At 40.3% G+C, this 24,523-nt stretch overlaps 2 protein-coding genes across 2 annotated transcripts in view; one reads left to right on the plus strand and one right to left on the minus strand.

Moving 5' to 3' along the window:
* The first annotated feature begins 1,921 nt into the window (after positions 1–1,921).
* Positions 1,922–2,272, plus strand: LOC113140493 (proline-rich protein 15-like protein A). Its single transcript, XM_026324319.1, has one exon. The coding sequence runs from the start codon at positions 1,922–1,924 to the stop codon at positions 2,270–2,272; it is 351 nt and encodes a 116-aa protein (XP_026180104.1).
* Positions 2,273–6,893: 4,621 nt separating this feature from the next.
* The window catches only part of igf2bp1 (insulin-like growth factor 2 mRNA binding protein 1), a 50,435-nt gene continuing 32,805 nt past the window's right edge, over positions 6,894–24,523 (minus strand). The window contains exons 3-15 of the mRNA XM_026325992.1: positions 22,243–22,291; positions 19,395–19,446; positions 18,756–18,819; positions 17,829–18,122; positions 16,223–16,357; positions 15,973–16,095; positions 15,626–15,761; positions 15,186–15,305; positions 14,272–14,388; positions 12,104–12,178; positions 11,880–12,011; positions 11,578–11,691; positions 6,894–11,129 (exon numbers count right to left, since the gene is read on the minus strand). Coding sequence (XP_026181777.1) covers positions 10,980–11,129; positions 11,578–11,691; positions 11,880–12,011; positions 12,104–12,178; positions 14,272–14,388; positions 15,186–15,305; positions 15,626–15,761; positions 15,973–16,095; positions 16,223–16,357; positions 17,829–18,122; positions 18,756–18,819; positions 19,395–19,446; positions 22,243–22,291 — 1,561 coding nt within the window. The 3' untranslated portion in view covers positions 6,894–10,979. The remainder of the gene's footprint in view (positions 11,130–11,577; positions 11,692–11,879; positions 12,012–12,103; positions 12,179–14,271; positions 14,389–15,185; positions 15,306–15,625; positions 15,762–15,972; positions 16,096–16,222; positions 16,358–17,828; positions 18,123–18,755; positions 18,820–19,394; positions 19,447–22,242; positions 22,292–24,523) is intronic.

Here is a 24,523-nt window from a genome sequence, read left to right on the forward strand (position 1 = left end):
CTGGTTTGGTAATTTGGTTTTTGTGATTTGGGCTCAATACCTTGGTTCAATTCAATGAAAAAAATTCAATATTTTAGATAATCCATATATCTGTTTTCTTGCCAGAAGCAATAATAAAATAAAATAAAATGTATTATGTTTGCATAAACACTTGCCCCTGGAAAAGCTGCTGGCATGGCCCTGTCCAAAGCCAAACCAGACTATGAGTCTACAGCCATACCAGTGATTCTGTGAGACCGTACTTAAACACATGGAAATGTTAACACGCTGATGTTTTAGCAGCTATAATATTTTAAAAAATGCATCCTTTAATGTGAAAAAAAAAGAACACATCCCTGACCTCAAGACTGCATTCATGTTTCATTCATTCTCCATTCATAAAATTCTGCACATCTGAGCTCATCATAGTCTTTGGGTCTTCAGTTAGTGTGTTAGAGCTTGTGGAGAAACCAGAGAAAACAAAATGACAACATTACAGCTTTCAAATTTTATTGTTTTTATTTTTAATTTGTATCTATTCTGTTTTGATTACAATTGACCTGATTTATTATGACACCTTGACACACTTGAATCTTTGATAAAGTTCATTCAGTCACTGCCCACTGTAGTGTCTCATTCTAACTTCTTTCCTCAGAGCTTTTCACACTTTACATTTTTTACTTGTGTTATTTCAGTAAAGCTGCCTGGTGTTTTAACACTGTGGGAAAAATAAAGGTGGGCAAATCCACAGGACTGAACCCACCGTGGTCAGTGAAGGGAGATGCAAACACTCCATCTGATGTCATTTGTTCACTAATGCTTGGAAGTTTGTGTTTCTGTTGCTCATACAAGCTGGGTGGACAAAGTAATAGAACCTTAATAGAAGCCTGCCAGCACAACTCCCATGCAATTCACCGTTAGCACAAGCTACATCAAAAAAGTATCATACAACGTCAGCACCACCCTGAAACTCTGTCAGCAATAACTGATTATCACCTACATGTACCTAATAAACTGACAGCTGAGTGTGTTTCTCATCAGGCAAACATGGTCATCGTGCCATTTCTCCCTGTCCACAACAGTGTTTGTCCCTATTCACAAATCCAGCCCTAAAATTAAGTGCTTTACTCAGTGTAATGTGCAAGAATTTTACTGGTCTGCCATCCAGCACCTTTGGGATATGCTGGAACACTATGAGCCTCACTAATGCTCCTGTGGCTGAATGGGAGCAAACCCCTGCAGCCAGGTTCAACATCTGGTAGAGAGACTGAAGCCAGAGGAGTGCATGCTATTACCGTAACACATTCATGGATATGAGTTTGAAATGAGATGTTCAACAGTGAGATTCTAATCATGAGTAAAATCTCAGGTTTTCACATAGTTTTGGGCCTTTATAGGATCATCATGTTTGATATGAGTATTCTTTGAGAAAATGAGAAGCTGAATAAACAGTCATAAAGGATCAGCCTGACCAGCACTGTAAACGCTGGTCTGACAGACATAGACACACACATTATATACAGCACATACACACACACACACACACATACATATATACACAAACTCATATTCCCATTAGCCTGATCTCCTCTTTGTCTCTAGGACAAACACAAACACGCATGCACACTGAAACTAAAGTAGCACACTGACACACACGATAACCTGAGCAGCATGTGTGTAATGAGTAGATAGCTGAACAACCAACAGAAAATACAAAGATCTCCTGATAGAGACAGGTGCGTATCTGTGTCTGTGTGTTGAAGCTCTTGTACCCAACCTCATCCATCCATTATCACTTATTCCTAATTAGGGCACAGGGATCTGCTGAAGCCTATCCCAGCTCTCTTTGGGTGCTGTACCAACCTACTGCTTTATATTTTAATCTCTGTGTTATCACTTTTCCCTCTCCACAGCCCTGAATCCTTCATACCATTCATCCATTATGGCAGAGTCACCTTCAGTTTGGTGGAAACTCACTTTCCTGAGGAGAAAAAAATCCCAACCCAAGGATCTGTATGAAATCCCTGCAGAGATTGTTTCCAACACCTCCACCAGTCAGCATGCATCAGGGGCAGCTGTCGTAACCGTCACCCACATGGAGGATGCTCAGCTGGATGCCCGACTGGAGAGAATCATGGACAAAACGACGGCCACCAAAGGGCGCCACGTCAAGGTGTCCCACTCCGGAAGGTTTAAGGAGAAGAAAAGAGTGCGAGCCATGCTGACAGAGAATCCAGACATGTTTCCAGGAGATGACCCTGCCAGGGATGAAAACCAAAGAGCTGCCAAGTGACAGAAGAAACAAATAGTCAAAAAAGGAAACTTAATATAAATACACTCACAAACACTAATCAAACACAACTTTTCTTTTCACATAATAGCCAAATAATTGGAACAACCCTAAATCAGTATATTTTCATGAGGACAAACATTTTCAGAGTTGTTTTTATGAAATTCTAAATGAGTGTAAAGTGCCAGGCCTGTAGCAGGACAGAGAGAAGGTTTTAATAGAAATATGAAAAAACCTTTGAAAAGGAAAGGTGAGTTTCCAAGATAGGGATGAGTTTTATAAATCACAGAGGTAGCATTTGTGACGGAGCTAATTTATCTCATTAAACAGCATGTAAATAGGGAAAGTCAACACCACAAAGACCAAGAAGAAGAAAGTTTCACTGTACCTATCATGGCATAACCAGCATGGGCAGATTTCCCCACACTCTGACTGGACTGAAGTTCCTGAGAGAATGCTATCATAGAAGATCAGTGCCATACTGATCACACAAAAAAATGTTTGGGCTTAGGGCAAAAAAACCTTTATCTACCTCTGAAGAAAAGACAACACACACACCAAAAATATCAGCCTGACTATGTAAAGATGATCCAGCAAAATCACCATGAAAACCTTTTCTGATTCTATACTGGCAATTAATAGTGTATATTGTTAGCAGCTTCTACAGCTAAAAACCCCTTCAAGTTAGTCATTTGAGCTATTTCAAATTAGCTCTTCAAATATTTTCTGCTTAAAAGGTCAAACCACATTTATATTTTTGCCACTACTGCTATAATTTCACCAGCTACAGTTGGAGCAAGTAGTGACTCTGTCATTAAATATTTTGGAAGCTGTTGAATAAATTTGGCCCCTTTCTGGTGTGGCCATGCACATTAGCTGTCCTGACAGTGAGGCAAGATTACCAAGCAAAGTTTCACATCTCACATCTCACAGTAAGGGTCTTTCATTACCTGATGTTCATGTTTCAAAATCAAATTATCATATTACTACAAGTTAAACATTGCTCTCTAAGTTGCTCGGGGAGCAGTCGATTGGTTAAAATTTACTTGTATCCAGGTTTGGGGGGAAGCAACATGTCAGGGGGAGCACACATCTGCACACCATCTACATTTGAATGGATTCAGCAGCAGATGATGGCTCTGCAAGCCTGAACTGTAACTAGGCTGCATCAAAGCAGCCAACCTACACATGCTGTGGCCAGTAAAGCCCAGTAGAGGACAGCCTTGCTCTGCCCAGAAACGTCACCTGATCTCAACTGTGCCCTCACATTCTCTTCTGCTCTAGATGAAAGACACAAAGTCTTTAAACCAACCAACACTTTTCACTGTTATGTTTCATGTCTGAGCCTTTGAGCTTAGGATGTAGAAGGAAAAATCATCTGGGTTTTATATGGAGATGTGTAAAAATCAGCTTGTACTTTGGCTTAGAAACTTGCTTTAAATACACATTAATCTTTCTTACTCTTAGATCTTTACACCAAACAATGAAATCTTCTTCATGACTTCTATTTTCAGTTAAGTGTTTGAAAATTTGACACTATTTTGCTATTTTTGGTTTGGTATGTTACTGCAGCAAAACTGGAGATGTGCATGGTAATTTTTATACAAATTCATTGCTGAATAAATAAATATGTGATTTTAATAGTAAATGATTTGTTTTTGCACTTGTATTTTGGAATTATACTGATGCCCAGATAACAACTATCAGCAGTGCAAACACTTTAAAATGTTAGTCAATGTTCATGACCAGTCACTGTAATAATAAATGAGCAGAGGCACCACAGGTGCTGCAGTCACTTCAGACCACAGAAGGCTCCGCTACATGTAAAAACATCCCCAGGTCCCTCAGCACTCATGACAAAAGTATAACACTGTCTGTTTACAAGATGCCCTCTAGAGCACACAGGCAAAATTACACATAACATATACTTCACTAGACATCACATCATAGATAATATCATGTAAAGTGTATCATTTAAACTTCTTTCCTTTTTACAAAGTTTATAGTTAGTTATGCTACTATAGGCCTAGACTGCCTGAGGACTCTCCAACAGTGCACTGAGCTCCGCTCCGCTCCTCTCCTCTCCATTGATTATGGTCAATTTTATACTAACACAAAAACCACACAGAATCAAGAGGGTCCATTTTCTCATCTTTTAATAACACATTCATATCTATGCTCTGTTTTGTTTACAAGGAGTTTAAAACAAGTGTTGATGAGAACTAAAGGAATCAGGCAGGCAGAGGGTGAAAGTCCATACGCTGTGAAGACCAATGGCGCTGCCTGGTGGAAGGAGGGAGACCTGGTCCTGCTCATTGTGCATCAGCAGCTGGGACATGGCTGCACACAGCACATGGAAATTTGAATTCTCAATTTGGTGGCTGAGCCCAGATCAGGGCAGGACCAGAAGGCCAGACATCATACAGGGCCTCCCTCTTTCCATGTGCAGCAACACAGTCTGCTAAAATAACAGGTCCTTTTGTTTTTTCAAATGACTTATTAAAAGTGAAAACAGATCATTTATCATTTTAGAAGGTCCTCGCAGGGCGCACTAACTGTAGGCTTTTCGCAGACAGAAAGAAAATGCTAAATGCACCCAAACACAATAAAGATACAATCTGCTGTCATGAAAAGAGAGAAAAAGTAGAAGTCAAACAAAAGGAAACATGAATATTTTGAAGTTAAAAAGTGTAAGTTTAACAAATTGAACTAAATGCAAACTGATAAAGAAATCTCATGATTGTTTTTTAAGAAGAAATCAAAAACAGGTGGTAAGCATTTGTCTTCCCCTGTCAGTTTATTATTCCATTTCATAATCCTTTTAAAAACAACTAAGAATGGAGAAAGAAAACAAAATCATCTTTGGAGGAAGTAAAAGTGTTTTCCAATAATAGACTATCAACTACAGTATATGGAGATGCTGCTACCAAGTTATTTATCTATTCTTCTTTCAAGCAACTTTTTTTTTGTTATTTTTGTCCTTTTACCAAAACAAAAAATACCATTTACCTATTTTTCCCTAAGAGGTAGATCAACAAAACAAATTATATGGTTACAGGTGTCGTGCCCCTTGATTCAGGAGGTGAAGTCACAGGGAGGGGAGTGGAGCAGGAGCAGAGGGAGGACTGTGGGTAATTTCAGCAGGGGAGGCAGGTCAAAAAACAGCAGCTCTAAGTGGAGATTCAAGTGTTATTGACTAGATTCAGCCTTGAATGGTAGGCTACATCTGTGAAAACAGAAACTGTTAACACCTTATTGGGCCTGACCAGGACCACTCAGGTTGCTGAAAATCATCCTCCAGCTGTCCTCGCCCTATGTCCCCCCTGCACCACATTGTGTCCATATTAGTTTTTTTGTGGGTGTTTTTTTTTACTCATTTATTTTTACAGTCCCATCTCTATCACCGAAAAATAAATTAAAGTCAAAGAAAAAAATGATGACTGTACTGTAAACTGTTTTCTCTGTATGCACGTCTGTCTGACTGTTTGCTTGTCTCTAATAGAAAATAAAGGAAACAATCTTCTAGCTGAGTTTACTTGTTTTTTGAGGTAGCGTTCCTAGTTATGTGTCAAGAGGTTTTTTAGTTTTGTTTCGGTAGCGTGTCCCTCTGCCGAGTTTGTGAGACTCTGAGCCCACTTCCACTGAGGGATACACTACACAGAGCTTGTTTTAATGGCAAACTGTCCTCACAAGAGCTTGGAGACTGACATTTTTATCTGTCTGTTGGGGCTGAGCTACATGCTGTATAAAGCAGCTGTCCTCTGTTGCCACAAACAAGAAACTGGACAAGATCGTGTAAATTTGAAGTTTCCAAGCTTCCAGTCTTCAAATAAAAGGACAATACCAGTGAGGTTTCTTTGCCCATTTGCAGCATACACTTTGCATTAATGCTAACCGTGGTTCAAGTAGGTCAGTCAGGTTGCAAAGACAAATTCACATGTTATATGAATAGTAACACATAGTATGAGCCCAGAGATAATTACCACCAACTCTGCAGACACACTTCCCCACTTCCTATCAGAAATGTGGAGTAAGCTTCAGCTCACTGTTTTGGATGTACAACAAATTACAATGTTTTTGTTCTCTAATCAGCCTAGTTTCAGCTGTATTCAGAAGAAAAACTTTATTTCTGTTGGCTGTAACTATAAAGCCATTTGTTTTGATGAGTGGGTTATTAAGTACTGAATTATAGTAAATGGGCTAAAAAAAAATGCACTGGTACGTTCTATTGAAGAGTCTTTGAAGAAGCTTCATATAATTAAATCATGTGTTCAAGATGTCAATTTTACTGTGTGGCAATTTTCTGTGGCACATCATGTTGCCAACTCCATCCACTAGCTAGTGTCCACTTTGGGCCCAGAAAGAAATTCAGTTCTGTTTCTCAAAGCAGAGAGGAAAACCAAATGAAACATACAATCTGCTGATTTCTGTCCCTGTCAAGATGCAAGCTAAAATTGATGTGAGCTGCTCTTACTGCCACAGGGAGCACGCTGTGTGTTTCTTTTCATGTGTGGAGACACAACAACCCTAAAATGTATCATCACTACTGCACATACAAAACAAGATGTGAAGAGTTCACTTCCAATATGAGATACCACCATTTGAACACGGTAACTTTCTCTCTGAAATTATCTTAAGACCTTAAGCTCAGTACTTGCTGGTTCTCTTTGCAAATAAGGTATTTGCTCAAAATGGCTCTATACTGCATTTTGGACATTCCCCCTTCCTTCCTTTGTGTTTGGCACAGTTACTGTCGTGTACTGACCTACATGTTAGTAGTTCATTGTATTTTAGTAGCTGTTTTGTTAATTGATTTGTGCAGTCAAAAACAAAAGAACATAATGTTATAAATTCAACTATTTTTCCAAAAAGAGTCAGAATAACAATAGTAAAATCAAAAATGGTTGTTAAAAGTCAGAAATCGAAAGGTCTTGAACAGAAGTGAGCAAAACGAACACAGTGGAGACCAGCGCAAGAGAGGGCGAGGGACATTGACGTTCCCGTCCCACTCCAAAAATGAAAACGTCATTTTTTCTATAAAGGTAAATAAAAACATTTCACACTTTTCCTGGAGTACAGAAGGTCAAAAATGAACGAGGAGAGAGTTTTGTGGAAGGACATGGGGGAAAATAGGTAAGAAGACGGTGGAATTAATCAAGTGAGAGGCAGATGTTTCTCACTAGATCCCATCCCAAATATCAGACCACCTCCCTTCCTTCCTCTTCTTCTCCTGTCCTTCCTTCTACTCCTTTCACCCTCCACTTTTTGTCTTTTAAAGAACTGTATCAGGTGTCACAGGAGGTTTTAAGTCATTTCGTTAGTTTGACGTTGTCGACATATTTCATCAATTAGTGCAACATTACGTCCCCAGATGTCATGTCCAAATAAGGCTTGCTGTATTGTCAAAACTAAGTAAAACCTATCCAATAAAACACATGGATCCTAACCAATCCAAATGGCTGCAGGCTGAATAATGAATCCTAAATAGTGTGTCTTGGTGGTTGTGAACAGAGCTCTATGGTTTTGAAAGAAGTGGAAACTTGACACAGGACAACCATGTTGAGCTGTGAAGTGACGACCTCTTGAAAAAAAAAATGGAAGCATAGACACGATAGAAGAGACTTTGTGGCTGAGTGCAGGTAAGACATTAAAAAGTGAGTTATCTGGCAGTGTCTTTAAGAGACTTGGCTTGAAGCAATCCTCTCTAAACGGCTTTTACCATTCTGTTTTTTAAGCTTTTTTCTTCAAAAATACAAAAGGTATTGTGATCACCTTTTTTAACATCTTATATACAGGTTTTAATGTATTACTCAGCTGTGTTACTGTAATTTTTGAACTCTCCTGCTTTGCTTTTTTGCTCCCATTTTTTTTGAAAGGTTCTTGGATCTCTCCCTCCTTGGTCAGTTGGAAGACAGACGGAGGGCCATAGGTTCTTGTCCTACTTTTTTCTGCTTTTTTAAAAGTTTCACCCAACCACATCCCCTGACAAAAATGAACGTGTAAAACCAGTGAACACACACACACACGCACACACGCCTGAATTTACTTTCGCAACCACACACACAGCAAGCATACATGTTAGCCAACAGGGAGCATCTGAGGTGTCAGGGTAAGTGCACAAGTAATAAATATTCACATTCAGAGAAGTCAGAGCTAGTTCAGGTATGTGTGTAGGTAGAATGTCTGCCTCTGTCTCCACGTACAGTTATGCTGCTATGCTGTGTGCAACACAACTGTGACACATCTGACATGTTCCCAACCTCCAGGTAAGATAAAAGAAAGACAGGATGAAACTTGGCTTGAAAGCTCACTTTCACATGTCCTCCTTATGGGCGAGAACCCTCTTATTATTTTGAATACTTAAAGCCATCTCATAATGTTTGGCCCTTCATGACGTTGTCCTCACAATAAGGCAGGAGAGGAGGGGCCTTCAGGCCACACCATGACCCAGCAGCCACACGAAAAGAGAGTCATAGTGCCTTTACATGACCTGAAGAGGAGGGTTGTGTGGGCCATTCTGTAAGATAAAAAGCACTGGCACACCCCCTCTGATGATGTGAGGTCAGGAAAAGAGACCCCAGTCATGTGGTAGGTCACTCTGTGTACTTTAGGACACCCCTCTTACATTGATACTACTCCCCATTGGCCAATTTTCCATTTCAGACAACTATTACTCCAATCACACTTCAGGAAGACAGAGAGCGTTTTTTCTATCCCAAAAAGGCAAAATGGCACTTGACCCATTTTCTCTCTAGACCAGCATTCTGTGTCAGAAATGCTGCCTCTTTGTCATCCTGAACCCATTCAACCATCACACAAAAAAAAACAGAAAAAAACAACCAAAGCAACAAGACAATACCTAAAAAAAAATACTTTTCTCCTTAAAAAAATAAAAAATATTCCAGACTATCAGCTCTTCTTTTCTATTTTTCTTCTTATATAAAACACCAGCAAGCAAATAAAAGTTAGGAATACTGAGGTAAATTTACCCTGAGGTAGGTTTCTTCTTTTTCATTACTTCTCTAATCTGTTCTACTCTTGGCAAGAGCGTCCAGGTGTAGACCCCACCCCTCATTATCATATGCAGGCAGGATCTGGAGGCTCCGCCCACAGGCCTTTAGCAGTTTGGGAGAGAGAACAAGGAAGCTGCTCCTTTTCAGTCTGATTTTACTTCCTCTGAGCTCAAGGCAGGGAGCTTTGGAAGGTGTTGTCTTTTTGATACCCATGCTTGGCCAAGGGCATTCTTGGACTTCTTTGTTGCTATGAGCACACTAGAGGCCATGAAAGAAACAAAGATGACTTCAAAGCATGGATGGTCTTAAGAGCCCACAGATCTTTTGAGAAGAGCGCCATCCTGTCCAAGTCTGGCTTTGAGTATCCAAAACTGCAATGAGCAGAAAGTCTCAGACAACCTCACACTTGACTCGCTGCCTTCAATACATTCACCTGAGGGGTCGGGCTAACTCACATATCATATATATATAATATATATAAAATATGCCATTTAAGGTGCAGGCCGCTGGCCAGATAGCATAGCTGCTGGCTGTTCTTCTAAAGTTGTTTAATAATGGTTTCACATGTGGGAGCTAAGCCACTGCAATAGAACTGCAGGACCAGCTACGACCTCTGCGCCCCTTACTGTCTCTTACTGCGCCTTCTGCCACACGGCTAAGCGTGGAAGGCGGTGCTCAAAGCCTCCCAGTCCCTGGCCTCATTGTAAGCTTCATTATGCCACGTGTCACAGACAAGGGACTGGGAAATATACAGAACACCCCTTTAATAAAAAGGCAAGACGGCGAGACGCAGCATTTCTTAAGATTTACATGAAGATTATATATTTACAACCTCATATTTTCTTTTTTCTGCTATTCAGAAAAGTTTTTAAAGAGCAGTGTTAACATCTGCGACCCATTCTCTAACTCTCGTTGGCTAAGGGGTTAAGGGTGGGTGGGGCTAGCACCAGACCTGGGACCTATCCCCTTGTGCCACAGCAGCAGTTTCCATGCTCCCTCTCCCAGCTCTGTGTCACTGCATTCTATCGATAATAGCTCTGAATAAAACATTTCTATACATATAGTATCTCTGTGTTTAAAAAAACCACCCTTAAAATATAGGACTGAGTGCAGATAGTTGGAGAGGTCTGCAGAAGGCGACAGAGGGACAGATGTGCCCATGCTAGTGTGTCTCGAGAACCGGATTTGTCCAGCCACCTCCGCTGGTAGATCTGAACCCATCAGGACAGGCGTAAACAACAGCAAGGCTCCATTCTTACATGATGAATAATGCTGCCGATGTTGTTTAAACCTGTGTGGTTCAGAAGTCCTAACAGATATGTAGCTGCCTGCAGCCTTACCAGGGCACACTAGAAGGACACCATCCATCCCTCTCTCCTGCCTTCCTTTCCTCTATCCCTCCATCTTCAATCAGTCTCTCTTCTGGCCGGACATCTGGTCTCAGTTCTCAAATTTATTTTAATCATAATCCTCTTTGTTATCCATGTCATCTTTTGATTTTATCTCTCTCGCTCTGTAAATGCCTATCTTTCTCTCTGGTTATCGGGCGTACTCCCTCTTTATATCTCTCCCTGTCTATCGCTGGGTCCGTGTGTCGCTCTCCTGTATCCGTCCGTCTATCCGTCCATGCATGTGTCTGTCTGTTTGTCCGTCCATCAAGCTGGGGTGCCCCACGGCAGAGGAGCATGCAGGGACCCTCACTTCCTGCGTGGCTGGTGGTCCTGAGTCAGTCCCTGCATAGGACTGCCCATCTCTGTGAAGCCCTGAGGGTTAGGGCTGGGGCCCATGCCGCCCTTCTGTGGCTGTTTGACCTGGGTCAGGATGTCCCGGATCTTTCGCTGAGCCAACTGGAAAGAAAGAGAAATGGTTTGAGGCAAAATTAAAGTTTTAGTAATCAAGATTTCAGAATAACAATCTGTCTTTTAGCTATACCACCACCAAATAGTATACTGCACCCAATTATGAGAGGAAAATACAATGACCTTCAACATGTGCAAAGTGAGTTCAAAGGTGAATTCAACTTAAAGGGAACATTGTGTGCTCCTGGCAGTATATATGAGTATATATATGTGTGTGCTCCACACACCCCACACAAACTATATATAAGTGACTTTCATCATTATATATGAAAAATGTGGAATATCGATTCCAATTAGACTATATAATTTGTCAACAATACAAATGAGTTAGTAAAACATGGCTGTACCTTTTGACGTAATATGTTTTATGTTGATAAAAACCATTTATGATTCCTTAGTTACATCCTATTAAACTGCATAAATTATAGAAGAATACCTGGCTGGCATAGAAATGTCCATTGATCTTCACAATGACTTGGTCATTTTCATCAGGTGTCTGTTCCCTGGGAACCACCACTTCAGCTGCTGTCAGGTTCTGCAGCTCATTCACCTGGAGACACCATTTATAGTCATTGAGGAGAAAGCAATGACTTTGTGCCAAAATTTTGTAGGTTTGATTGGAAAAATGTTATGATTAGTTTCTAAAGTTGAGAGTAGTGCGTTAAAAACACCATGGCTCTAATTCTTAGTAAAGAAGGCATGCTATGCAAGAAGAAGGTTCTGCAGTGTAAGAGTCACCGTTTTTCCTCCCTTTCCAATAACCCGTCCTGCTGCAGCTGCGGCCATCTTAATGTGAGTTTCCAGTTTGACCTCCTCCTTTGGGCCAAAGAAGTTCTCCTCCTTCAGTTTGCCATAGATTCTGCCCTGTGCCTGTGGGACAGGGTTAACAATCCATTGCATTATTGTCTTAGCTATAACAAAATGTGAGTAACCTTAATCAGCTGCAAATGTCTAGTGTTTACCTTAAATTGGGCCTCAGGTGGTCCTGTCACAATCACCATCCTCATTTTAGAGTCTGGAGATTCAGCTGGAGCAATCTGAAGAATAGACACAAAAGAAATACACCCTATTAAAGAATATTACTGCTATTATTGATGAAGTAACTTGACAACCTCATAGACCAAAATTCAGAATGAGTAAGTATTCCCAAATGTTTTGGTCTCAGCTCCCATGCTTCCAGAAAGGTGCATGGTTAGTGAGCAGTGAGCAGGACAGAAAGCTCTTCATATTTTGCAAACATATGTTTAGCTAAGCTAAGTTAATAGACATGAATATAAAATAATAAAAGACATTTAAGATTCTAATTAATAAGATCCCAAACAGCATCTTCTTCTTTTCCTTTCGGCTGCTCCCTTCAGGGGTCGCCACAGCGACCACATCTGCCTCCATTCAACCCTATCCTCTGTATCCTCCTCACCCACACCAACTATCCTCATGTCCTCCTTCACTACATCCATGTACCTCCTCTTTGGTCTTCCTCTAGGCCTCCTTCCTGGCAGCTCTAACATGTCCATCTCAATCTGGCTTCTCTGGCTTTTTCTCCAAAACATCTAACATGAGCTGTCTCTCTGATGCACTCATTCCTGATCCTATCCATCCTCGTTACTCCCAGAGAGAACCTCAACATCTTAAGATCCCAAACAGCATAAAGACCATTAATACTGTCAACATCAGTGTTGGCAGTCTTACTGTGCTGACCTAACGCCCTCCCACAGTCCAAAAACATGCATGTTAGGTTGATTGGTGACTCTAAATTGCCCATAGGAGTGAGCGTGAGTGTGTGTGGTTGTTTGTCTTTGTGTGTCTCTATGTGGCCCTGTGATGGACTGGTGACCTGTCCAGGGTGTACCCCTGCCTTCCAAAGAGAGCTGAGATAGGCTCCAGCAGATCCCTGTGACCCTGGTTAAGGAATAAGCAGGTATGGAAAGCAGATGCATGGATGGATAATTAAACACCACAATTAGAATAACTCACAGCATAGTGACAGTAAAATGCATGTAAGATGTAGAAGTTAACAGTTAACAATTCTGATTTTTAAAGCAAAAAAGTCCAATTAGAAGACAGGATTTAACCTCCTCTGTAGGAAAATATTTTTGGAACAGTTGCACAGTATCAAGTTTATGTTTTCTGTGCACTGAAAAAGTCAGGTAGATACGTATGTTGTAATCGAGATGTGCGTCATTTGAAATGGGAAGCACATCGACTGAATGAAGAATGTTTTCACACAACATACACTGGTTTTTGAGTTCTGTATTCATTTTTAATTATGGTATATTTTTAATGCATCTTAAGAGGTATTGTTCTTCCAGATGTTGTAGTATTCATTTGTTGATCTGTCCACAAGAGGCTGCCACAATCAGAAATGCAAACATAAACAGTGCAGGTGACACACATACACATGATGACTGGACTACTGATATAGAAAGCTTTGTATAATGTTAGAAACTTAAAAAACTGGTTCTGCTGGAGGTTTTTTCTTCCGTTAAAGGGAGTTTTTCCTCTCCACTGTCACCTCATAGCTCATAGGGGATTTGTTGGGTTTGTATGTAAAGTGCCTTGAGATGATTGTATTGTGATTTGATGCTATTCAAATAAACTGAATTGAATTGAATTGTTTTTTTAACTGCTGAGCAAAGAGCTTATATAAGCTTTGGTCTTGTACAATTTAATATTTAACATGTTGGATATAGTGGCTGTGTTCCATTTCGGCTGTGCTGGCATGCAGCTTGTTACTGAATAATGAATGCAGGGAAACTGGTGTAAATCTCCATCAGCTGCATTTACACAGACATTTGCCCAACACAACAGGCCATGTGGCTGGAAGTCTGTTGTTTCAATGGCCACGTTTCCATCACAGGCATCAGACTTCAGATTTTTTTTGCTATAGCCAGTGTTGTGTTGATAGTTCACACTCATATTTGTGATATGCATCTGGCTCAGGCGTTAATGCTTCTGAGGTGCTGAACTGCCACACACGTGGAGAGAGAGAGAGATGATAAATCAAACAGAAAGCATAAATGTGGGGGGACAAACATGGCTTGTGAAGACTGTAAGGGACAAGTGTTTTCTTTTAAATCGCATTTCTTTAATTGGCCTGTAGCATGTCTTGTAAGTCTGCTAAAGTACAGACCTTAATGGAGGCCCCAGCGAAGCGGCTCAGCTGTTTGATGTGCTGTCCTTTCTTTCCAATGATGGCTCCCACTGCCTGTGCTGGGATGTACACATGGACTGTCTCCTGCTCTGGAGCCTGAAAAAACAAAGGTTTAATCAAATAAACTGAATATCTGTTTCAGGCTAATATCTATATGTATCTGGGATTTCAGTCAATGTTTATGAAGAAACTCATGAAGACCAGTGAAACAGCTAGGCAGCTGGTGCACATCTAAATTAAGATTTAGATGCAGAGGTGGGAATGGAAAATTCAATAAAATGTACGCCCTGATCTTTGTAGAACAGTCAGCACATACAAACACAGTCAACTGACTTCTGAAACTGGAAATCAGAGTATGAAGACTCATCAATTGAAACCTTTTCAGCTTTTCTTTTATTCTGGCTGGACAACATCACTACATTGCTGCCATTCAAAACAAGACACATTGATACACATTAACTTTTGTTGAAAACCTTCCACTAAATTAGGTGAATCACACAGCATTTAGGCCGCACAGTGGTTAGTGGTTTGCACCGTTGCCTCACAGCAAGAAGGTTCCTGGTTTGAAACCCATCAGGGGCCTTTCTGTGTGGAGTTTACATGTTCTCCCTGTGCTTGTGTGGGTTTTCTCCAGGTACTCTGGTTTCCTCCCACAGTCCAAAAACATGTATGTCAGGTTGATTGGTGACTAAATTGTCCATAGGAGTGAGTGTGAGTGTGTGAGGTTGTTTGTTTCTATGTGGCCCTGTGATGGACTGGGGACCTGTCCAGGGTGTACCCCTGCCTTTCATCCAAAGAGAGCTGGGATAGGCTCCAAGCAGATCCCTGTGACCCAGGTTAGGAATAAGTGGGTATAGATAATGGATGGATGGATACACAGCATTTATTCTTACCCCAAAACAGCCATAGGGGGCACCACTGGAATTTCCAGGCGGAGGTGGGGGCATATTGGAGGAAGAGGGGAAGAGACCCAGAGCACCCAAGTTGAGCCCAGGGATCAGGTGGGTCTGTTGCTGTGGTGAAGATTGCAGGTTAGAAACCATGTGAAGGTGTAGCATTTGCATGTGGGAAAACTCTCTGTTTCAGTTCTTGTGCATATTAGACTGAAAAGACAGTAACTGCCCCACAGACTATGACAAACGTGATGGATACGACTGGAAAATGGTCATTAGTGATGTAAACATGCTTTAGTAATTAAACAGTCTTTGACTATCTCAAAAGCATCAGTTTGATGAACTTCTGATTAATTGTTAATTATTGTTCATTAAACAATTATGCTGTCTGTGTGTCTGTGTGTCTAGGTGTGTGTGTGTGTGTGTGTGTGTAGACTCACATTCATTGCAGCTATGTCGTTCTCGTAGGCCTCTCTGATCTTCTTCATGATCTCCATCTCGGCCTGACAGCAGGCCTCAATAGAGCCTCTAACTGTGATGGTTCTCTCTGGATTGTACAGTGTCAGGTCCTGGAGACTGTACAGATCACATAAATACAGCTGCTCAATGATCCATTTTAAAGTGAATTTAGTTGCTGCTGCAACGTGTCTCACAAATATATACATTTTGTGCATTATAAAACGTATAAACATACTTATCTTGATGTCTATCCACCAAGACTAATTCACAAAGTTGAATTTAGAAGACTTACAAGAGTTTAGCATATGTGCATGTACGTGTGTCTTACGGGGAGATGGTGATCTTAGTGTCTGTGTCCTGCTCCACTTTTTTCAGGTTGCGTCCCTCCTTCCCAATCAGGCGTCCAACAAAGTTGTTGTGAGCCAGAATCTTCAGAGGAACTTCATCAGCACTGCAAACCCAAGAAATGTACCAATATTTCACTGGAAGATGAAGGTGCCAATAAAGTAACTAGCTACACAAATTGGGTCCAGGATTGTGTTGTGATCTGTTGTACTGTTGTTGTTGTTAAAACCTACGTCTTGGTGTCTTTAGCCTCCTGGTGCATGATGTCCAGTATCATGCGGCAGGCAGCTGAGCACCCCTCAGGGGTGGAGTGGATGCTGATTGGCTTCTCAGCAGCGCCTGCATTCTCCTTGCGGTGCACATCAATCCTGCAGCAACAGAACCGATCCTACTCACTTTCCTCACCAGGTTCACTCAATACATTCCACAGTAAAATACAGCTTATACCAAATAAATACGTACGCAGATCATGCCATATTAATTAGTCAGTTATTAATTACACAAAACAAAAACCTGACACACTGCCCATTGCAAGGTTGGCTAAAGCTAAAATTGCACCATTTGGAGATTGAGATCACCCAGACATACATCTATAGATGCAATTTTGTATTAAAGCAGAGCAGGAGGGTACACAAATATACATTAATAAACCTTTAAAATATGGATTACTATGGTATTCAGTGTTGAAACATATGCCATATAAGGAACAAAACTGTTTGAATACCAGCTCTACACATACAGAAGATCCTCATCCATATATATGATACCAAGAAAGGGAGAAAAAATACAACTTGTTGAACCTAATTGTCAACATGGAAGGTGAAGATACTGAATTCTCTCATATTACTCATTGCATATCAGAAAAGCAGGTTTCTGACTAAAAATCTAGCAACTTCTGTGTGTATGTGTTGGAAAATTGTTAGATGCAAAAAACATAATACCACATTTACTAAATCTATCTCTTCAAAGTACCTGACCTGTGCTTGTGAAGCTCGGATTAGATCTTTCTGTGAAGTAAATAGAACTTGAAATATGAATGTTTATATTGTTAACAGGTGGGTGAATGTTTGGCTTCTTTATACTGATGTAGACTTGGTTTGAAGATTAATTGTTCAACTCTTGTAACATTACATGTGTTGGGTTTATCTTTTGTGTATGTAATATAAAGATGTGCAGTGGCGGTGACTGGGTGGCCCACAAGAAAACCTGGTGGGCTTGTACTGTTTTGGACTGATTCTTTGTTGCTACAACATATTAAATATTAAACACATTAAACAGCGATATTCTGTGAGTGGAAAGATGTTTGGGGAATGTTTAATATTAAGAAATGCTGTTATTTTTCTCACTGACTTTGTGTGAAATACAGATGAGAACACATGCTGTTTCTGCAGAAACTAATGTCTCTGCGGCAGGTAAAACACAGCATTGGAACAGTGATGATTCTGCCAGAGCCCACTGTTTTTACAGTAATAAATCAAACTCTGATCTCTTACAGCACCACAAAAGGATAATGTTTATAATACTGGTCCTCAGTGAGCAGAGATTGTTTAAAACCTTTATTTTCGACACACTCATCTTCACTTACCTGGAAAGTCCTCAAAAACATTTTATGACAAATAAAATTTGATGTATGTTCTTTTAATGTTACTTCATGTAGTCCACCTTCAGATATGTTGTTACAAACGGTTTTGTCACTGCTGCACATATAATACTGCAGAGTCATTAGCCTGGACTGTTCTTGTCTACATAATGAACACTTTTGCTGTGGACATCAACTAGTACAACAGGAATCTGCAATGGACTCTGCTGCATAACTGTTAGACATACACCTGCACTCACTTGCTCTGCGTCTGCTTGGTGATGTTGCGAATGGTGGCACCCTCTTTACCAATGATGGCTCCAACATACTGTGTTGGTACCAGCAATCTCAGAGGGATGTCAGCATGTGGAGGTTTAGGTGGCATCCGGGAGCTCGGGGACCCACTCCGGGGTCCACCACGAGGCCCAAAACCAGGGCGCCGGCCATTATCAGGGCCCTGCTGGCCTCCCTCAAGCTCAGAGGTGTCATCGGGAATGTAGGAGACACGCAGGGTGTTGTTCTCAAACTGGTATCCATTGAACTTCTGGATGGCTCTGATAGATACACAGCACGTTATTCATACAAAGTTACATCCCTATACACGCACGCAGACCATTTGTAAATGTTTATGCTTTTTAATTTTTTGTTTTCATCATACTAAGTACTAAGAATGTTACAAACTGAAAGAACAGACAAAAGACTTGGTTAACCCATTAAATGGAAGTGAAATGAGGAGGGTATGCAATATGATACTGCTGCACTTAGTTATCTAAAATCTTTTCTGTACACTGTTATATATACATTGTTATGGATAAAAAAATTAAGACATACAAATGGTGTGTTTCCTACAACTACAACATCGTAGGATGGAAGCTAGAAATGTACTTCTGAGGTACTTTCCTTGGTTTTGCCTACTTTATTGTAGTTCATTTAAATGGCCACTAGATGTCATAAAATGAGCGCAGAATACCTATACAACTTAATCTTACTGCAACTTTACCTTGTAAGTGACTAATTGAGGCCTCTATATTTGTATAGTGGAACTTTTTTATTTGATTATAAATGTAATAGCATACAGTCATTTTTTTAAACGGCACCTACATCACACAGAATCAAAGAAAACACTGGAACTTGGTAAAGACATTGAGCAAAAGAAAACAGCATCGAAGACTGATGGAGGGACTTACAGCTTGGCCTGCTCCCGTGTTGTATATGTGACATTCACCACTGCAGTCTCACTGTCTGTGTTCACTGAGAAATAGAAAGACTCTTTAATACCACACACGCTGGTTTGATAATAGGACAAAAAGATCAACTTGATCTGGCTTCAGTGAGTAGCTACAGCAGCAGGCTACCTTTATAGAAATGTTAAGTTATTATTACTACATCATGAAGTTGACAGTGAAAAGTGATCTTATAACTGAGATACTGATTTGCAACATTTTCATGTTTCCAGAATTTTTTGCAAATTTATCCCAAATCAAAAACAAAACTTCCCATTTACAAAAGTATTCAGTATTGCACACCTAGATTTGGGCAGCCCATTCTTCCTGACTTCAGACCCTTTTTACTCAACATGGCTTCTGCCTATGCACTCTGCCATAAAGGCCTGACTGACAGAGAGTAGCAGAGATGGTCGTCCTTCTGCCTGATTCTCCAATCCCCTGCAGAGAACTTTTGAAACTCTGTCAGAGGGACATTGGAGCTCTAGGACTCATCCGTGATCAAAGTATTCAGAAAATGGGGTCATAATCTATACATATTGGAGGAGTCACTGGTGTAGATAAAGCAGAGTAAAAATTAGACAGGATTGAATTTCGTAATACCTTGGTCACAGTTCTCTACAGTTCCACACTGGGCCAACAGACCGTCTAGCACCTGACACAGAGGAAGAGAAAGAAAATAGGAGGAAGCAACAATGTCAGTCGACATGGAAAAGGGAAAAACCTCCACAACAGAATATAAGACATTCAGGTGGCAAGAGATATACATAAATTCACCAGAGCATCAAGTCAAATAGGAACAAAATCTTTTACATAGTTTAGCTCATGGTTATTGAGTAAGTTTCATGAGTCCCACTTCGATCTTGGTTGTATGCATATAAAGATCAAACAGAGGACATAAAACTGTATATCCATATTAAAAAATATTGAAGATACATGTCATTGATGCAGTGGTTGGTAATTCATTTGACAAATGAAAAGACAAGGAGAGAAAGAACACAGTGGTGATGACAATTAAAGAAGTCCATGCATTTAAATTTTGCTGCTTTTTAGTGTTGGCACTGCATTTCAAACAATAGGGGCTGGATGCAGAAGCAAAAGAGAACCTAGAGCTTTAGTGGTGCTAAACTAAAGTTTCATAAGTACTAAGTGTTTTAATTTAAAGTTAGGTATTGTTTATTGGATGAATCGATTCAAAGAGTATTTTTTGTGTCTCGGGTCCGTCCCACTCCATAAGGTTCACATGATTTAGTTCACTAAAGCTGGATAAAAATAGTTTCCATCCAAATGCAGTAAATATGCAAATGGATGCTATGGACTATAAGAGAACTCTGAGATTTATTAAAGTGAAGAGAAGGCCCACTGAGACTGCATATGCACAGGAGACAGATTTTCAGTCTAAGCCCATGAGATCCAAAATAGACCTGAATTCAGATTCCAGTCTCCAGGGTTTGTATTTTTCAGATGTCTAAGAATGACACTTGAGAACAAAGAATGAAGGATACCTACTGGTGCCAAATGTCAAGGCATCAAACACAGATGAAAAATAAAAACATTTTTAGAGCAAAGCTAAAGAACAGTTTTTGTATTTTTTGGTTTGTGCCTCTAAAATGTGTGTCTAATGTATAAATACTGCAGACAAAGCACAGGGCTGTGTTGTGATACTTTAGCCTATCCCTAATTTAACATCTACATTTCATCTACAGCAACACATTTTTATTTTATTTCATTTTTGCCCTGTTACTTCTTCTAAATAAACTGAAACACTTTTATTTTGAAGAATGGCTTTTCTCTCTCCATTCTGTATGATATAATTACTGATTATTATAGGGGAGGGTGTGACTGTCAGCTCCTCACGTTCATAAAGGTTCAGAAACAGGTTTCAATCAGTTCTGTGGAGAGATGTCGCCCTCGTGTGGGCACAGTTGGCAGGCCGGGTGCAGTGGAGAGACAGATGCAGTTACTGGCCCCACCAACCTGCAGTGCCTATTTGTTGTTTATTGTTGCTGTTCTTTTCTCTCTGCTCTATCCACTCACCCCAACCGGTCGAGGCAGATGGCCGCCCAAACTGAGCCCGGTTCTGCTGGAGGTTTTTTTCTTCCGTTAAAGGGAGTTTTTCCTCTCCACTGTCACCAAGTGCTTTTTTGTTTTTGTAAAGTGCCTTGAGATTATTTGTATTGTGATTTGGCGCTATATAAATACAACTGAATTGAATTGAATTGATATTGAATGTTATGGCTGATCGACAGTACAGAGTGTGTAAAATATTCCTGTTCTTCATATTCATTTGGGTTTGTTTCATTAGAAACCCAGTCAGTCTGCTCTTGTTATTAAATGTTACCATAGTTGGTATTAGACACCCAACTAACCTGCAGACTGTTAGCCCACATGCTGATCAATTGATCAATACACCAGTTAATTTTCGAGTCTGATCAGTGAACTCCCATCATCTTTCAACTGTGCTGCTTGTTGTGGGGTCTGTCTGCGTGCACCTCAGTCAGACTGAAACCAGGTGTCTGGCTCATCTAGCTGAAGATATTCTACGTCTTCACAGGGAAACGCTCTTTGGTTTCTTGCACCATATGTTTAATTTTGTCCTGCTGAATGATATTCATTTGGCAGTCATACATAGAAGCCCATAAGAAAACCACACTTTCCTTTTCCATCATTTTGACAGAGGTTGAATTTTGTTCCAGAAGTGTACCAGGTTTTTTTTTTTTTTTTTTGGTTTTTGTTAGCTGCAACTTTTTGCCCTTTCGGTCTTTGAGGCATTCCAAAGATTGGCATCTTCTCATTGACAAGGAAATATGCACATCTGCATCCTGGAGTGCATTGTTGTATTTATTCAGTCATAACAGCATGAAATCCACTCATCCATAGGGCATGCTTTTCCTGGGCATATCTGTTTTTGTTTTTTTTGTTTTTTGTTTTTTTGCTTGTTTGTTTTTATGGTGCCAATCTGTTGATTTTATCTCTCTTGCAGAGACTCTTGCTTTTGGTTTCATCATTGTCTTCATTTGAAAAGTCACCTTTTTACTCCTCATAGTGACAGATATATCTGTCGAATCCTAAACTCTCAACTCTGAGCCACATGTCAGCCCTTTTGTCATTGAACTAACACTGAAATGATGCACAGGTTTCTTGTGCATCATTTCAGTCAAACCTGAGTGAATTAAAGCGGAGTCTTGGCACTTTAATGTACAATATAGTATCAGGTATGTTATTTCAAATGGAATTTGCTGATGCACATAGCCTGAAGAACAAATTCTATTGTTATAAGGCTTTGTCTATGCAGAAACCAATAAGCCACTGAGACACTACAAATACAACTGTCACCAAAAAAAGATGCTTTGGGAGGTAGTTGATGTGTGATGTAGGTGTGAGTAGTTTGAAGTCACTGTCTATGTAAATGATCCCAACAAAGAAAATAATGTAGAAAATAGGAACTGACCTCCCACTGCAGGTGAGGTGGAATGTTTCTGATCTGCAGTTTCCTGGTCCTGAGGAGAGAAGGAGAAACTATTAGCAAGTTTGAAAACATCTCCACATTTGGTTTTGATGGAAAAGACTTAAGAAAGGCACCAATCAGGATCCCTCTAGTACCTGAGCTATCTGAGTCAAGTAACTTCCAGTTTAAGAGATGCTAAATGAAAACAGTGTGTGCTACCCCTTCAAACATCAGCTCTGACTCAGGACAAATAATATGGGTCCAGCTACATTTGACCTAGTTCCGAGATTCTAGTCCTGTTAGAATATACCAAAAGATTATTCTCATCAGTGATTTCCCCAATAGAAATGTATGAAATGTTTTTGTTTCAACTCACATTTGTCTTGCATCTTTACGCACTGACAGTGCTTTAATCACATTGGTTCCCCAGTTCAGCACATCACTGGACATCAATTTCCAAGTCAGATCAAATGATATAATGCAGATGGTATGAGTTACACTTAAGTCTCTACATTTGAACTGAAATTAGATACTTTGTTTTAGCATATATGACATAAACAAAGTACCCCATCATTAATTCATCAATTTTTGCTTGGCTGCTGGGATTTATAACTCAAATACCAGTTTGGAAACAAACTTTTTTGAAATTTTAACTGTTCACAGGTGGAGTAGCTGAGCATCAGCAAACCAGCTGGGGAATCTGCAGTCCTCTCTTAGGAAGATATGTCTTGTATCATTTCAATGTCAGCCATGAGATCTGAATATCCCTCTACCATCTGTACCACTATATATTTGAACCCAGATAAACTGCAAGAAACGTCCTGTTCTTGGCTGCTGTAAGGATTGTTATTCTGACATGACCGCTGAAACATCTCTCCAGGTTGGTGGGGAATAGGACGGCCACATAATTTTCAGCAGGATGTCTACATTTCCCTCATCTTATATTCATGTCCACCTGTTCTAGCCCACCGTTATGGGGTTAGAAATTCTTTTGTTGGAGAAAAAACACAGACTAAGCAGCAAGGAGTGGGACAGCATCCTGCACACCCACACAGTGGGGGAAGGGCAGGTTACTGAATAAAAGGAGGGTGTGTGCATCTTCAGTCCTGTAGTTTTTATTGCAGTAAATATATCTGAGTCTGTGTGTGGGCAGGTTGGATAATGCATTCTTGTTAATATTACAGTAACTCTGTATTCCTCATCTGTGCCTCATGCTGCTCCACTGTTGCATATGATCATCTTCAGCAATGACTCTCCTTCCCCCTTTGACCTCCAATATATCAGGAATTGAGCCCTCTCACTTTTTTGTGGCACACTCTTATGATCTCTTGAAGACTCTTTAGCATTGTTCAGTAACAAGAGGATGGATGGGCAGGATCTTTTCAACCACAGTGTAAACCAGTCTTTGATAAATCTTTGCAAGGAGAAAAAACATACATACAGATTTTGTAGTATGTTTTTCTATTGTTTATTTTCTGTAGCACACTGAAAAGGGTGTACTTATAAGAAATCAAAACTATTTTCTTGATCTGTTATGACTCAAGCTCCCTACAAAGCAAAAACTTCAGGAGTGTGCATTTTAGTGCTGAGCACAGAGTTGAAGCTCAGTGATTCACAAGAACCAGTAAATGTGAAATGTTTGTTGAAAACCATCCATATACAGGACCATTTTACATAAGCTGTATTATTGCTGAACCTTGACTCTTGGTCTTCTTATTGAAGCTGCATGTCTTGTAGAGCTGGTACATATTCTTGTGTGTACATCGTTGTAAATCACTCTTGAGAATTGCAGTACCCCAACTTTACCACACATTGCCATGTTTACAACTCCACACCTCTCCACACGTAGCTGTTTACATCAATTGCTCTAATCCCCACAAAAAAACAACCCCCATCTCCACCTTCACAACTAAACTCCACAGACACCACTAGGAGGCTCCTGCACAGATGAACAGTCTTTTGTGCATCGAGAATATCTGACATCCCTCATCCAAAAAATGGAAAAGTTCGTTGATCCCTGATCAATACACAGCTACATCACTAATCCTACATCACCCCAACCTGTGCCAGCACATGCAAAAACAGAGCCCTTTTTCACACCTCCACACGCATAATTCCCACCCTACGCACCAAAACCTCCCTAACCCCACCACACACACACAAAGTTTCTGTCTTATCAACACACAGATCATCTTCTATCCTTGCCAAAGCCATTTCAAACTATCAACCCACACACACATCCCCCATCAAGCCACCATCGGTGAACTTGCTTGACCCCAACCAT

This window comes from Mastacembelus armatus, chromosome 8 (assembly GCF_900324485.2).
Source record: "Mastacembelus armatus chromosome 8, fMasArm1.2, whole genome shotgun sequence".
In the NCBI taxonomy this organism is placed as follows: domain Eukaryota; kingdom Metazoa; phylum Chordata; class Actinopteri; order Synbranchiformes; family Mastacembelidae; genus Mastacembelus; species Mastacembelus armatus.

Excerpts from the sequence above, each read along its gene's own strand:
- LOC113140493 (XM_026324319.1), top strand. The coding sequence starts at position 1,922 with ATGGCAGAGTCACCTTCAGTTTGGTGGAAACTCACTTTCCTGAGGAGA.